This window comes from Gallinula chloropus, assembly GCF_964237585.1.
Source record: "Gallinula chloropus genome assembly, chromosome: 1".
NCBI classification, from domain to species: domain Eukaryota; kingdom Metazoa; phylum Chordata; class Aves; order Gruiformes; family Rallidae; genus Gallinula; species Gallinula chloropus.
Window position 1 is genome coordinate 205,186,254 of NC_140085.1, and position 13,169 is coordinate 205,199,422.

At 39.1% G+C, this 13,169-nt stretch overlaps 1 protein-coding gene across 1 annotated transcript in view; it reads right to left on the reverse strand.

Annotated features, from left to right (window-relative positions):
- GUCY1A2 (guanylate cyclase 1 soluble subunit alpha 2) overlaps positions 1-13,169 on the reverse strand; it is a gene marked incomplete at both ends in the record, with an annotated part of 151,320 nt that overhangs the window by 55,383 nt on the left and 82,768 nt on the right. Inside the window, one exon of the mRNA XM_084277537.1 lies at positions 9,299-9,784. Coding sequence (XP_084133663.1) covers positions 9,299-9,784 — 486 coding nt within the window. The remainder of the gene's footprint in view (positions 1-9,298; positions 9,785-13,169) is intronic.

Genomic DNA, 13,169 nt, shown 5'->3' on the forward strand with positions numbered 1-13,169 from the left:
GCCCGGATTTACCGCATCTTTGCTTTCTGCACACATAGGTTGCATTTCCATGGGAACATATAAATATACAAGGAGGTGTTTTTTTTAAAGTCTTGTCCCATCATGAAGCCAGGATTCAGGATGGGAATGCACCTGTAACTGGAAGCTGGGAAGTGTTCTCAGGTACTGCAGTAAAGACCTACGTCTTCCCCAAATTGTCATTATTCTGTTTACCCATATTTCATTCCATCTGTAAGACTGAACTGCACAGTACTTTAAAGTCATGTATTTCTTTTATGAAAGCTGAAGCATCTTCCCTCTAAAGCAATACAGCAACATTCACTCTTAAGATGAAATCCTCACAAGTATAAGTCTACGAGAAACCTTTGAAGTTATTAGTATCTCCCTGGGGGCTCTTCTTTCATCTGTTTTCTGCCCTAAGTTGTACTGCAGGAAAATTAGGAAAAGGCCATGCTATATGGCAAAGTGGTGTTTCAGACTTATCGTTTGGGCTTCGTTGTCCATGAGTTCTAGTTCAGCAGCAAACAGGATACCTTCTGGCATAGGAAAAAGACTGAAGAGGGAGATCCTCTCCATTTTAGTTTTATTTTAAGTCAGCAATCTCAGCACTCATCTAAGGAAGCAATTTATTTGACAACCTTTATTTGATACCTCAAGATGTCATTGACATCTCCCATATGTCCTTCTACCCAAGTCCTTCAAATATATCTCTGCAAAGCAGTAATAACCTTACTACATTGCAATTCAGGATGGGACTTGCACTACCCAGTGTCTGTCACATAAAAATTAAACCTCTCATTTAAGCTACTCATCTATACTCTTTCTATACTTGCTGAAGAGAAAAATGAACTTCCAAAGCATGACGTATTCCATCCTGAATTGGAAGCCTCATTTTTTACCTACTTACTAGCAGGACCCAAATATCTATCTTTGCTTATTTGTCTGCTTCATGCCCAGACTATTTGCTAAAGGAGATCCCTCTCATGTTGTCATCAGCATGCTATTTTCTGAGAAATGGATGACAATGAAGTTTATGTGGTTTGTATAGGCCATGATGGCCACAGACTGTGAAGGCTTACTTTGTGAATCGCTCAGAAGACTCTAGGCAAGCTGTTCCCTTCTCATGTATGACTCATCCCTTGCCTTTGAAAGTGCACTACAGGGGGCATGGTCCTACTCCCATAAAGTACCCCAAAACAGATAAAGATAGCATGACTGTGCAGACTGCTTGTGCTAAGACACTGTTTGTCAGCACAACTGCAAGGTTCTCTTTAGCTTGAAAAGTCACGTATCTTGACATGCACATTTTGGCATGCAGGTCAGGGATGTTATTAATCACAGTTTATTATGTTATTAATCAAAGGGGGAAGAAGGGCAGACATGAAGTATTTTTGAGCAGCCTATGGTAGAAAGACTTGACCAAGTCAATCTAAAATACAGATTCTAAGAAATGTCAAAGGAACATGCTGGAGAGAAACTAGAAAGGTTATTCCACTGAGAGGTGAAGTGTGTGTGCTCTTTTTCTGGAAGTCATGCAAGTGCAGTTCAGAAAAGACTCCACTGAGTGTGGCCTAAGTATACTTGATCCTGAGGTAGCTTCTAGATAGATCTATGTTTCTGTCTATGTAACAAAGAGTGAATAATGACCTTTTTCAAATTAATCAAAACCCATTTGTTTCCTTGATGTTGTGTGAATAGAAATAAAAGCCTAATTCTGTTTGCATTTAAAGTACATTGTATGTTTTTCTACTGCACAGATTTGGCAGAAAAGCTTTGAAACACAGTTGAATTGTGCAAAGCTGTGAAGCTTAACAACATCTGTCAGCTTAAAATAGTTAGGTCTGAGGGTTTTTACTATAAATTAATTCTATATTTTGGATACAATATTATTTAAAGATTCACAAATTCTCTGGGATATTAAAAAAACCCCTTTTTTTTCAAAGGTTTTAATGGTTTCCAAGGTGGGATTTGAGAATAACACTGAGAAATGGACCCAAGAATCTTCACTCTTTCTACCTTAGTGTTTGGTTCTTCTAGCTTCTGTCTCTTGACTTTTCAAGATTAACTCCTGAATAGTGAAACTTTGTGCCTGAGTTCCAAGGTAACTCTGCAGTGCTTTTATGACACTGCATTCTGCTTTTGGAAATAGTTCAGTACACAGAAAACCCTTCCCATCTGAGCAGGAATGGATACCAAGCCTCCACCTATGAATTTCAGAAATCTGTTCAACTGGTAAAGCTCATTTTTAAAAAGAAATGTCTTACTACAATTCTCAGCTCCTTTCCCGAGAGACTAATCATGAAGCAATTGCTCTTACTAGGCCTGAGGGCATTTTATTTTTAGGAAGTTTAATGATGCTACATGCTGGCAAGTTCAGGAGCATTTTTCAGGAAGAGCTGTATTCAAACTCTTTCTATAGCACCTACTTAGCAGTCTTAAGCATAAATCTTTCATTATCCAACATATGGAGGAAGTCTTTCATCTACACATTATTTCAGAGTGCTGTTTTCTTTACAAAAGAAAGAGAGACAAATAGTACTTGCTATGTAGACTTATTATCTAGTATCTTAAAAGGGTTTTTTTCTCTTGTTAAAACAGACACATGGTAGAAGACTTATGGTTTACATGATGTCAGCATCATTTGCACACAGCTGTCACAATATAAACATCATAGTGCATAAACGATTTCTCTCTTCTGTAGGCAAGTATGAAATTGCAAAAATCATACCAGATATGTCTGATGAATAGAAAACGTCCTGGATGGCATTCTGCCTTATGTGAGGTAGTTGCCAGGTCAAAGTAAAGAACTGCTTAGAAAAATAATCAAATATTAAAATAATCATGCGTAACTTTAGACATACATCTCAGTTTAATGTGACTGCCCTTCTCCAGATGTAAGAGTGGTCTTAATTTGCTGTAGGTATCCCCAGTATTAAAACTACTACTGAACAACAACATCTTCCTCGGGGTTACATAAGCCTTATCTGTCTTGAAATTCATACATTAGCTAGTTTCTCTTAACTTTGCTAAGTATCCTCCATATCCATTCAAGTCTTTTAAGAAATTAAGGTACAGTTATGAACGCTGTTTGCATGAATGAGAACGCTGCATCTTGTCATGCCCAGGTATATGAAGGGGGCAGACATACATTGTCACAAATGTGCCACACATCGTTAAGATCTGATACAAGACTGGACTGTTTAAATCGAAATAGCCTAGGCTATAGGTGGAAAGTAAAATCAGTTTTCTCCAGTTCCTTAGAGAGACTGGAATTTAGAAGGTGGGAAAACTTGACAAAACAAACCAAAGATTTTAATTATTAATGATTGATTTTACAAAGCATAGAACCAGGGCGACCTATGTGCTGCAATAGGTCATGCTCTTAGCCACGGTTCCTGTCCAGCTGCTATGTTTGCCCTTGCTCCTCAATGTGGAGCAGGGAGCCCCAAAGGAGAATACACTTCTGGATCCTATACAACTAAAGAATCAGGGTATGGCCAAGGTTCACACACAAACTGACAAGTTGGGAAGCACTCCTGGTATCTGCAAGTTGGACATAGGCTCTAAGGCTCCCAAGCAGCTTGAGAGAAATGGACCAGGACACCTATAAACAAATGTGCACTTTTCAGGTAAGAAAAAATTAAGAGGGACAATGGAGAAAAAGAGAAGGAAATATATAAAAGAATGGTATTCCTGAAGAAGAAATTATATGCAGAAGCAAAAGTCTTAAACTCTTTAGAGGATTCTTGGGTGATGAACTGCCTAAAGCAGAACATGCACAGATGTTTTAGTGCTCTGTGCAGGTCTGTATGTTTATAAAGCAAAGAATAACTGTTCTGGAGCCTGCATGTCTGCTTCATTTGCACATCCCCCTAAAGACAGAAAGTGTAAATCCTCCACAAACCTGATGAAAAAAAACATGTTTAAAGTAATGGGAAGTCTTAAAATATCCTGGATCTTTTGAGATATGTCAGGTCTGCAAGGAAAATCCAAGGAATCTTTTGTGTTTCTTTTTTTTTTAAAGCTCAACCCAAGAACAATTCTGAGTTCCCCAAAAAAGGTGTGCCAGCTTTGCGCTGACTTCATACTGAAGTGAGACAAGCCTCTGTGCCAGCAACTACATCCATGCACAGCCAGAGAATTCAAGGAGAAAGTTAATGCTGGAGCCTGCTCAGAGCAAGAAAAGGAAGAAGGTTCAGGATCCCCTCTGTGGCGGGACCTGAACAGAGCGGCATGCTCTACAATGCTGGGTAGCACCATGGAGAGAGAGCTTCTGGGCAATGAAATGTTTTCTTATATTACCCAATTTCTTGTATTACATTTTCAAAACCCACTGACTTTACCAGGAAGAAACAACACCTACTGGTACACTGGTAATCCCCAAAACTGCACCTATTAATCTTTAAAAAGATACATTATTCTATGCCTGTAATATCGCTCATATAAGAGTATTGCTGTCATTTACATATTTTAATTGCATTTCATAATAATCATCATTCTTCAGATGCCTAAAGTGAAGCTAAAAGAATCTGAAACCTTCTCAAAATGGTATGCAGTTGCATTGAACCTAAAAGGTGAAAACTGCAGAAGTGAGGAAGAGGAAAATAGTGGGCACAGATTTTACAGGGAAACTCAGAGACTGGGAGATTTTTACTCAAGAAACATAAAGCCTGGAAAACCTGAGAACAGTCTGAAGCTCATGACTCGTGTCGCTGCAGTATTGTTTAGTCATTATAGCACTGATAGTAAGCTTAAAAACATACATACAAATATGTACAAATAGCAGTTCTCAAGAAGGGATAGTCACAGCACTGAGAAAATACTGTTATTTTCTGTAAAATGAATACTGTTTTCTGCACTGTAAAGTACCAGTGTAAAAATGTAAAGCTGTGGTTTTTTAAAAATGTGACTTTAAAATTAGGTTCCTCGAAGCATTGTATCACAGCCTCAATGAAAATGATATTTTTAAGAACTAGTGAGTATTAGTCTCAAATGATTGCAGAGCAGTCCAGACTTCCCACTCTTTTTTAAATCTCAGGTCTCTACAACAAGCAAAAATTAAGGCCGTAGTCAGAGTTTGGTGTATAAATCAGATAATGAAGATCTGACGTACTAACCATATCATTCAGAAAAAATTAAAATAATTCAGTGTAAAGTAAGTGAAATAATGTTGCCAGCAATAATAGCCAAAGAGTACCCCAAGGAGGCTGGTAAAGGACTTTGAGCCATGTATGTGGCATTGCTCAGAGAAAGAGAGAATGCCAGTTTAGCCAAATAATGAACCCAAAGAGAAAACCAAAAATCACATAAAAAGTTGCGAATTCTAACTCTAAAATTAACCCATGGAATTACATTGTCTTATTCAACAAATATTTAGCAAACTTTGAATTAAAATTTTGACAACAAAGATGTATAGAAATGAAATTTTGGCAGCTGACAATAGTTTACTGTTGAAAAGGACAAAGAAATCAACATCTTCAAGAGTAGCCCTAGTTCTGCTCTATTTGGCTTGTTGTTACCCACCCAGACAGTCATGCATGGCCAAAAAAAACAGCCACTGTAGGTGCTGCTTCTACTCCACACAGTAGTTAAAGGGTGAGGGAGGGAACCGGGCTTGCTTCAGAAAGGAAACTGAAGAGAAAATTGCTGAGAAAGCAGGCCTACACTGGCAGAAGGACTCACCAAGAAAAATATTTGAAATGATCCTATGTCAAAGACATATTACTTGTCAGGAGAAACAAAAGCTGCAGAAATCTTAAGCAGGGAGGATTTCAGTCTGCACAGTTAAGATTTACATGCCAGAAAACATAGCTGTAGCATATCTACATAGTATATTTGATAAAGAGATAGTTTAAATGGCTCATAAACAGGAGGAACATACAGAGAAAACCAGGTCAAAAGAAAGACACAAACAGTCAGGCCAAACGGTATATATTTTATCCAAAACAACTGCTTTCAAAATCTACTGAGATACTCTCTCTTCCATTACTTCAGCTTCTAGAGTCCATGTTTCTACTTGCATGTCCACAGACAGTAACTTACCAAGCATCTGCATCTACATTGCTTTGATTTGCACTCCCTGCTAGACCACATCTTTTTCTCATTTTCCTCAATTCCAAGCCAAATTTAATTAGTTCAGTCAGAAGCACCACTTTCCAAATGCATTGCCAGGCCTCAGTTCTCTCACATCCTCTACCTTTTATGATTACCCCAAGAGTATCCTTTTTGATGTTTTCTTCAAGGCTATATGTAAGCAGGTTCTTTCTAAAATTTTACTCTCTAAAACACAGATTCTTCCAGATTGCTGTAACTGTCACCCAGGCTTGTATCACCATGCATCTCAATTACTGCAATGTTCTCCCTCAGCCTGGATAAATGTAATTTCTCCATGTTTGCTATTCATTCAAAATGCTCCTGCAAAGTTCATTTTCTGAGGCCATTATCTGCCTGTGTCATTCTTAACTACGCATCCATCCACTGGATATCTTTGCCCTTCCTCATCAGTTACAGCTACTCACTTTCGTTTCCAAGAAATTTCAGTCTAATTCAACCCCGTTCAGCCTTCTCCAAGCATTTCTTTTCTGTATCCAACAATTCATTATACTTGCCCTCTACATCTGACTTGTTAAATGTGAGGATCTTTGTTCTTCTTTCTGTCCCATATGTCTCTGTAAACATCCCTGAATGAACAGTATGAGACAATTGAAAATATTACATTCATTGTCTGAATCCAAGATTAGAAGCACCGAGGTTCTGAATTCAAAATGCTATAACAATAAAGATGGGTGAATGATTTACAGCATGTAATTTAACTAATGAATTTTGCTTAATTTTCGGTTTATGAAGCAGTGGCTTTGGTATTCAGATGTACTCAGCAAACAATCTTTGCAAATTATTCTTGCCATGTTACTTAAAAACAAGCAAATTTTAAAATTTATCTGTTTCATGTATATATATCTCAAATGATAAATTTCTGTAGCCTTAAGAGGTAGGCTGTGGGTACAAAGGGCTGTGGGTGGGCTTTTTATATATATCTAAAGTTCACTGCCTGACAATAAACTTAATTTCCAGAAAATATTCTGAAACAAATAAGAGAGATATAAACACACAAGCTATTTTTATTTTAAAATGCAAATGCTTTCTCAAAATAATCATGTTTTTATTTTAACCTGATTCTCTGAGGGAAAAAGGTGTTCATTGCCTGAGTTTTGTCTTTCTACAAAGCTCAACTGAGTCAGTTTCACTTTACTCCACAGTAAGTTTTTTAGATGTCTGGTTAAAAAAACCCCACAAATGAAAAAAAGATTTGCAGGGAGGAAAAAGGGTACACTGTGCTCCAAAATAGCCACAGTATTGCCCTGCTCACTGCGGGGTCGGGTGGGGGTGAAGGGGGTGTGGAGAGCAGGGGACATGTAGGAAGCCCCCGGGGGTGTGAGGAAATAGGGAGATGGAGGAAGAGCAAAAATGAAAGGATCCAGGAAAGAACTGGCTATATTATGGCAGTAACAGTAGAGAAAGGGTGTTAGAGATGTAAGACATCCTTCCACAGAAAAATAGGGTTTTTTCTTATTCTTCTGCTCATTTAATTACATGGGGGTATTAAGTTTATTCCTTTTCTGAATGGATAAATCTTGTCTATCTCAGCAGCCATCATCTTATTTTACTGGTCAGGACGCCATTTCCATACTGTAACACATTTCTGTTTAAAGTGGCACAAAGCAGTAAGCAACAGTCTAAATTACACAGCAGTCATGATCCATGTATAAATATTTCTTCTTAATGTTCTCATAGGACTCAGCCAACCTTCCTTCCAAACAGGTCATCGTGTTTTACATAATTTCCTATTCCCATGCAACCACATTTTTCAACTCAGAATGTCCTAAATGCCTCAAAAGAGTTACCTAAAATTAATCATCTGGGAAAACAGTAACTACACTCATGCACCAGATCAGCCTGTGAAACAGGGTCACTAGATAGCAGTCTTGACTGTGGGTCAGAAGTTCTTTGAGTCCCATCCTCAGAGTTGGCTCAAGTTTCAGTGCAGTGAGATCAGATAAATAAAAACTGAGATCAAACTTTGATTCTTTTTTGACTATATCACTCTAAGTTTTCAAATGAGTGTTGGTACCTTCCATTGCAGTCCTCTCCCAACGTGGCCTTTTGGCTTCTGAGCATTTCCCCTAGCCCAGGAGCACAAAACTTATATACAGTGTGATCTTTTACTCAACCATGCTGTTCTACCAACATACCATGTTCAAATCTCTCTGTGGTATGTATAGTAACTTTTTAGCCACAATTAAAATTTACATGAGTAATTAATATTTTTGGATGCCTTTTAAAACATACTAGAGGTTGAAAGGGGACGACAGCGCTGTTGTGAAGGAAGAACTTTTCTCTATGGCCTGTCAGCAAATACTGTCTGAAGCAGTTTGAAAACTCAGACAGAAAACAAGTCAGTATCTAATTTCACAACTACATATTTTTCCTTTGGTGCATTCAGTAATAAAAAGAAATTTGCTCTGCTTTTCCTATCACAAAATCCAAGGTATTCCATATACAAAATACATTCACTGTAGATTTCACAGGATAACTGCACAGATAAAATCTTAACTGTATTTATCAATTTCTACCCCTGCTCATTTTTCTCTTAAATACACACTGGACACCAAATCCACTGAAGAGGAGTGAAGGTGATGAAGTCTTTATCAGGACCAACACATGACTTCATTTCTGGAGATCAGTAAAGGGGCATGACACCCCAGTGCCATGACCCACTCACTCCATGTACTAGAACTCATTTACCAGATGACTTGACATCTGCTATCCTCTTCCTGGTTTTCAGGAGGTTTAATCTCTTACAGCACTATTTTCTTGTGAATGTTCTGCTCTTTATGGAAAATTTTTAATTCCTTCAGTGGACGATAAGTGCCTAAACCATTCAAACATTTGTGTGCCTTCCAAGAGCTGCAGCTTAGGCTACGATCATAACTGAGCACTTCATACCCTTGTAACACCGTGGCTGATGTGTCACCTAAAGGAAACCAGGATATAACCAGTAGGTATACGCTCCTATAGGAAAATGGGAAAATGAGGCATGCATTCCCATGAGGGAACCATGATGACAGCTCAGCATTATCAAAGCATTTGATTTTCAGTTGGCATATTTCAAATGTATCTTTTTCATTCAAAACAAAAAGATTGCCCTTCCAGTTTTATAGGGGAAGTCTGTAATTTAGGAAGATGGCAACTGGGATTTTTTTCTATCTTAGTTTCAATTTTGCTTACTCAGGAATATTACCTTGTAGATGTCCAGGAATCCACACTGATGGTCAAATCGTGTGTAGAGTTCATTCAGCATGCTGATGACCTGCATGGGTGTGCACTGTGCACAGATGGCAGTGAAGCCAACAATGTCTGAGAAGAGCATGGTGACATCATCAAACTTCCTGGCCTGAACCTGCTGCCCCTGCCACAACTGCTGAGCCACCTCTTCAGGGAAAATAGAAATAAGAAGATCTACTGTTTTCTTTTTCTCCTCTTCCAGGGCTTGGTGTGTGCATTCTAGCGTTGCCTTCAACTTATCCATCCGTTTTTTCAAGCCATCCTGTGCCTTTGCTTGCTCCCCAACCAATATGACATCACGAGTAGCATCATGGATAGGTATGTCTGAAAGATGGAGACCTCGGCCCATCAGTTCATCCAGCTTGTCCACACAGGGGGAACCCAGAAACAAAATTGAATTTGATTCTGGCACATGAATCATTTGTCCTTTAATTTCCATCACCTGCAAAATAAAAATAGAGTTTAGAAAATGAAAAATCAGCTGATAGGTGTGGCTCCCATTCTGTTTTCCCCATCTTTCCTCTTTAGCTAAAATGAACAATATAAACTGTATCCTTGTCCTGCTTTCAGCTGAGATAGAGCTAATTTTTTACTGAGCATTGTCCTTTTCATTTCTGCATTGTCTTTTGCTCATTCATTCTGTAGATCGGAAGACATTGTGATGAGCCTTCTGTCTGGAAAAACAGGTGAATGCATATTATATTAATTTATTATATTAGTCTCTAGTTTTGTCTGAGATGGAGTTAATTTTCTTTCTAGTAGCCAGTATAGTGCTGTGATTTGAATTCATTATGACAATAATGTTGATAACATACTGATATTTTTAGTTGCTGCCAGGTAGCTGTAGTGACAAGGACTTCTCAGCTTCTCACAACCTGCCAGGTGCAAAAGAAGCTGGGAGAGCACGACCAGGACAGCTGACCCAGGCTGGCCAGAGGGGTATTCCATACCATACAACATCATGCTACACATATAACTGAGGAAGTAATCCAGGAAGCAGATTCAGATTCACTGGTCGGAAATGGATCGGGCATTGTATTGCTTTATTTTCCTCTTGCAAGCAGTGAGCAATCGCATTTGTGTGATTTGTACTACTGTTGTTATTGTTATTATTATTCTCTTCCTTTGTTATCCTATTAAAGTGTCTTTATCTCATCCCACCAGTTTTCTTTCTTTCTCCTCCCCATGCCCTGAGTGCAGAAGGGTGAACAAGCAGCTGGGGTTAAACCACAACAAGCCTTTTATACAGAAGCCTCTTACACTCACCTATTCAATTAATGAGACTCACACAGTCTACTCACCAAAGAGAGCCAGAAAACAGCCTATTTACTGTACAGAGCCAAAAGTATTCCCAGATCAGATGTTGGATTCTATTTCAACCCAATTAAATAAGAAAGCAACCACAATAACATGTATTTCTTCGAATGGCGAGTAAATAATGCTTCTAAGTTTTGCTCCTGCAATGTACCTGGCCTCAAAAGAAAAGTCAGAGTAGCTCCTTCTCTGTTACTTAGCTATAAATTATAATAAACACAAAATTAAAGGGAAATGACAGCTACCTGAAAGCAGGTTAGTGAAATGGTGAAGTAGCTTTCATTCTTTTTCAGCAAAACAGCTACTAAGTCAAATGTGGCCGTGTTACAGAGGAGTCAAATAATAGACATGAAAAAAACTTCATAAAGTAATGAATGGCACGGGAAGAGTGTACCAGTGCTCCTATTCCATCTCTGCCTTCTCATACATGCAGCAGAGTTGAAGGCTGACATTCTGTTAGAGTCTGCAGATTTCTTGGTGATACAGATTCATGTACTTTGTATTTGCAGATAAGAAGAAGGAACAATAGGAAAGGAGTAGCATGTGGCTTGTCACACTGGCTTATTGATTTCACACTTGCCTGTTAAACAGCTAATTGTTTTGAGTGCTGTCCAGTAGTTGCTACCATTGAGACCCTGGCTTGTTACCTTTTGCTCCACAATGGCTTTCAAGCACAAAACTACCAGACTGAAACAGACAATGAAAACCAACTGTGATGTATTTGATATTTGGGGCTCCATATATTCTGATCTTTACTAACTTACCTGGGTCACATAAACGTACCTGCCAAAATACTGTGAAGGGACATTTCTCACCTGACTGTAGTATTTGAAAACCAAAACCAAACAGAAAACTAAGATGAACATGTTTCGTTTAAGTATAAAATAATTAAAATGAAAAAACTGAATCTCTTTGTAAATACAACCTGCCATAGCCTCTGCCATGAAAACAATCATAGATAATGTCTGCATTCTGGGACTGCACAAAGACCAGGGAAATACCGTGTTAGGTGATCCAAAAAACCGACAGTCCTTAACACAAAGACCTCACAGTCAAAGCAGGCTCAAAACACGAACTTTGTGAGTTGTTGGGGCCTGGAACAGGCTGCCCAGGGAGGTGGTTGAGTCACCATCCCTGGATGTGTTTAAAAAAAGGGTAGATCAGGTACTTAGGGATATGGTTTAGCAAAGGACAGGAACAGTTTGACTTGATGATCTTAAAGGTCTTTTCCAACCTTGTGATTCCGTGAAAGCACAGTGTTAGGCACCATAATGCCTCACATCTGAATTGTGTTACTCTACATAAGCCACTGAAATAAAAAGATCTCCTCCAGACAACCTTTTGTTCATTGTGTAGGCATTTCCTCACTCTCACCAGATTCAATTTATCATTTAATCCTCCTTCAATCCATAATCCTCCCAAGAAAATTAGGAAAACCAGCATCCAGAGGTACCTGTAATAATTATGTGACTTAACTGTCCAGAGGCCTGGATGCTCCTGCATGGCACTATCCATGTCTGGGGGGAGAAGTTGGGAAGCTCCTTTTACTGTTGTGGATTTCTTACATCAGAAAATATACTGTCAGTATAGATCCTTCTGTCAAGACAGGGATTGAGCCTGTCCATCCTCATGCCCCTCTGCCTCCACACCCCACCTACCAGCAAGCTGACAGATCTAACTTCTGATGTTAGACTGGAAACTCAGCAAATGAAAGTAAGCTAAAGTAATTAAAATCATCATTTTTCCTAATTTATATTCCCACACACCTACTGTTTACATTTCTAAACCTTGTTTCCTCAGCTTTATTCTGGGAGAGCCATATCAGTTACCCAGATGGCAGATTTAATGCTCCAAGACTAATTGTTCTTTTTAATTTTTAAAACATACAGCTCCCTGCTCAAAACAGGGGAGGGAAATAGATGTTTTCTTCATGCATGCAGCCTCATGCTTTGAAAGGACTCATGAAAAATTATTTTAACTCTGAAGTACAAATTGCCCAATGTGAAATACATGGCATGTCATTTCCAAATCCCCTTCTTTGTTCCCCTCTGCCAGAAAGCTTTTCCTGGTTTGTGCTCCTAGAACTCCCCCAGTGTGCAAAATAAACGCATCTCATATTATCACTTCTCTCTTCTACCCCCAGGTGAAAATAGGGTGTCAGCTCAGGAGGGGAGAGTGTGACCGCAGACCCTGGCTGAGCCAGCCTGGCCTGGGGGTGTGGCCTGCTTGTCAGCAAGGCAAGGCACCTGGCTGGGAGCCCCGTTTCTCCTGTTAACCTGCTGTGAGACTAGAAGAAAATTAACACACCCCTCTGTGCTCCTGCTTCGCCTCTGTCAATTTGAGGTGTTAAACTCTTTGATGTGATCTCTGTCTGTGTGACTATATTGTGCCAACCTTTCCCTGGTGGATTCTTCTCAGGAAACACTGATGGAGAGAATAACATACTAAACAGGCTCTCTGGAGTCCTCAGCTCTGCTTCTAGGCAACCCCAGGCAAATTATCAACTCTGAGTG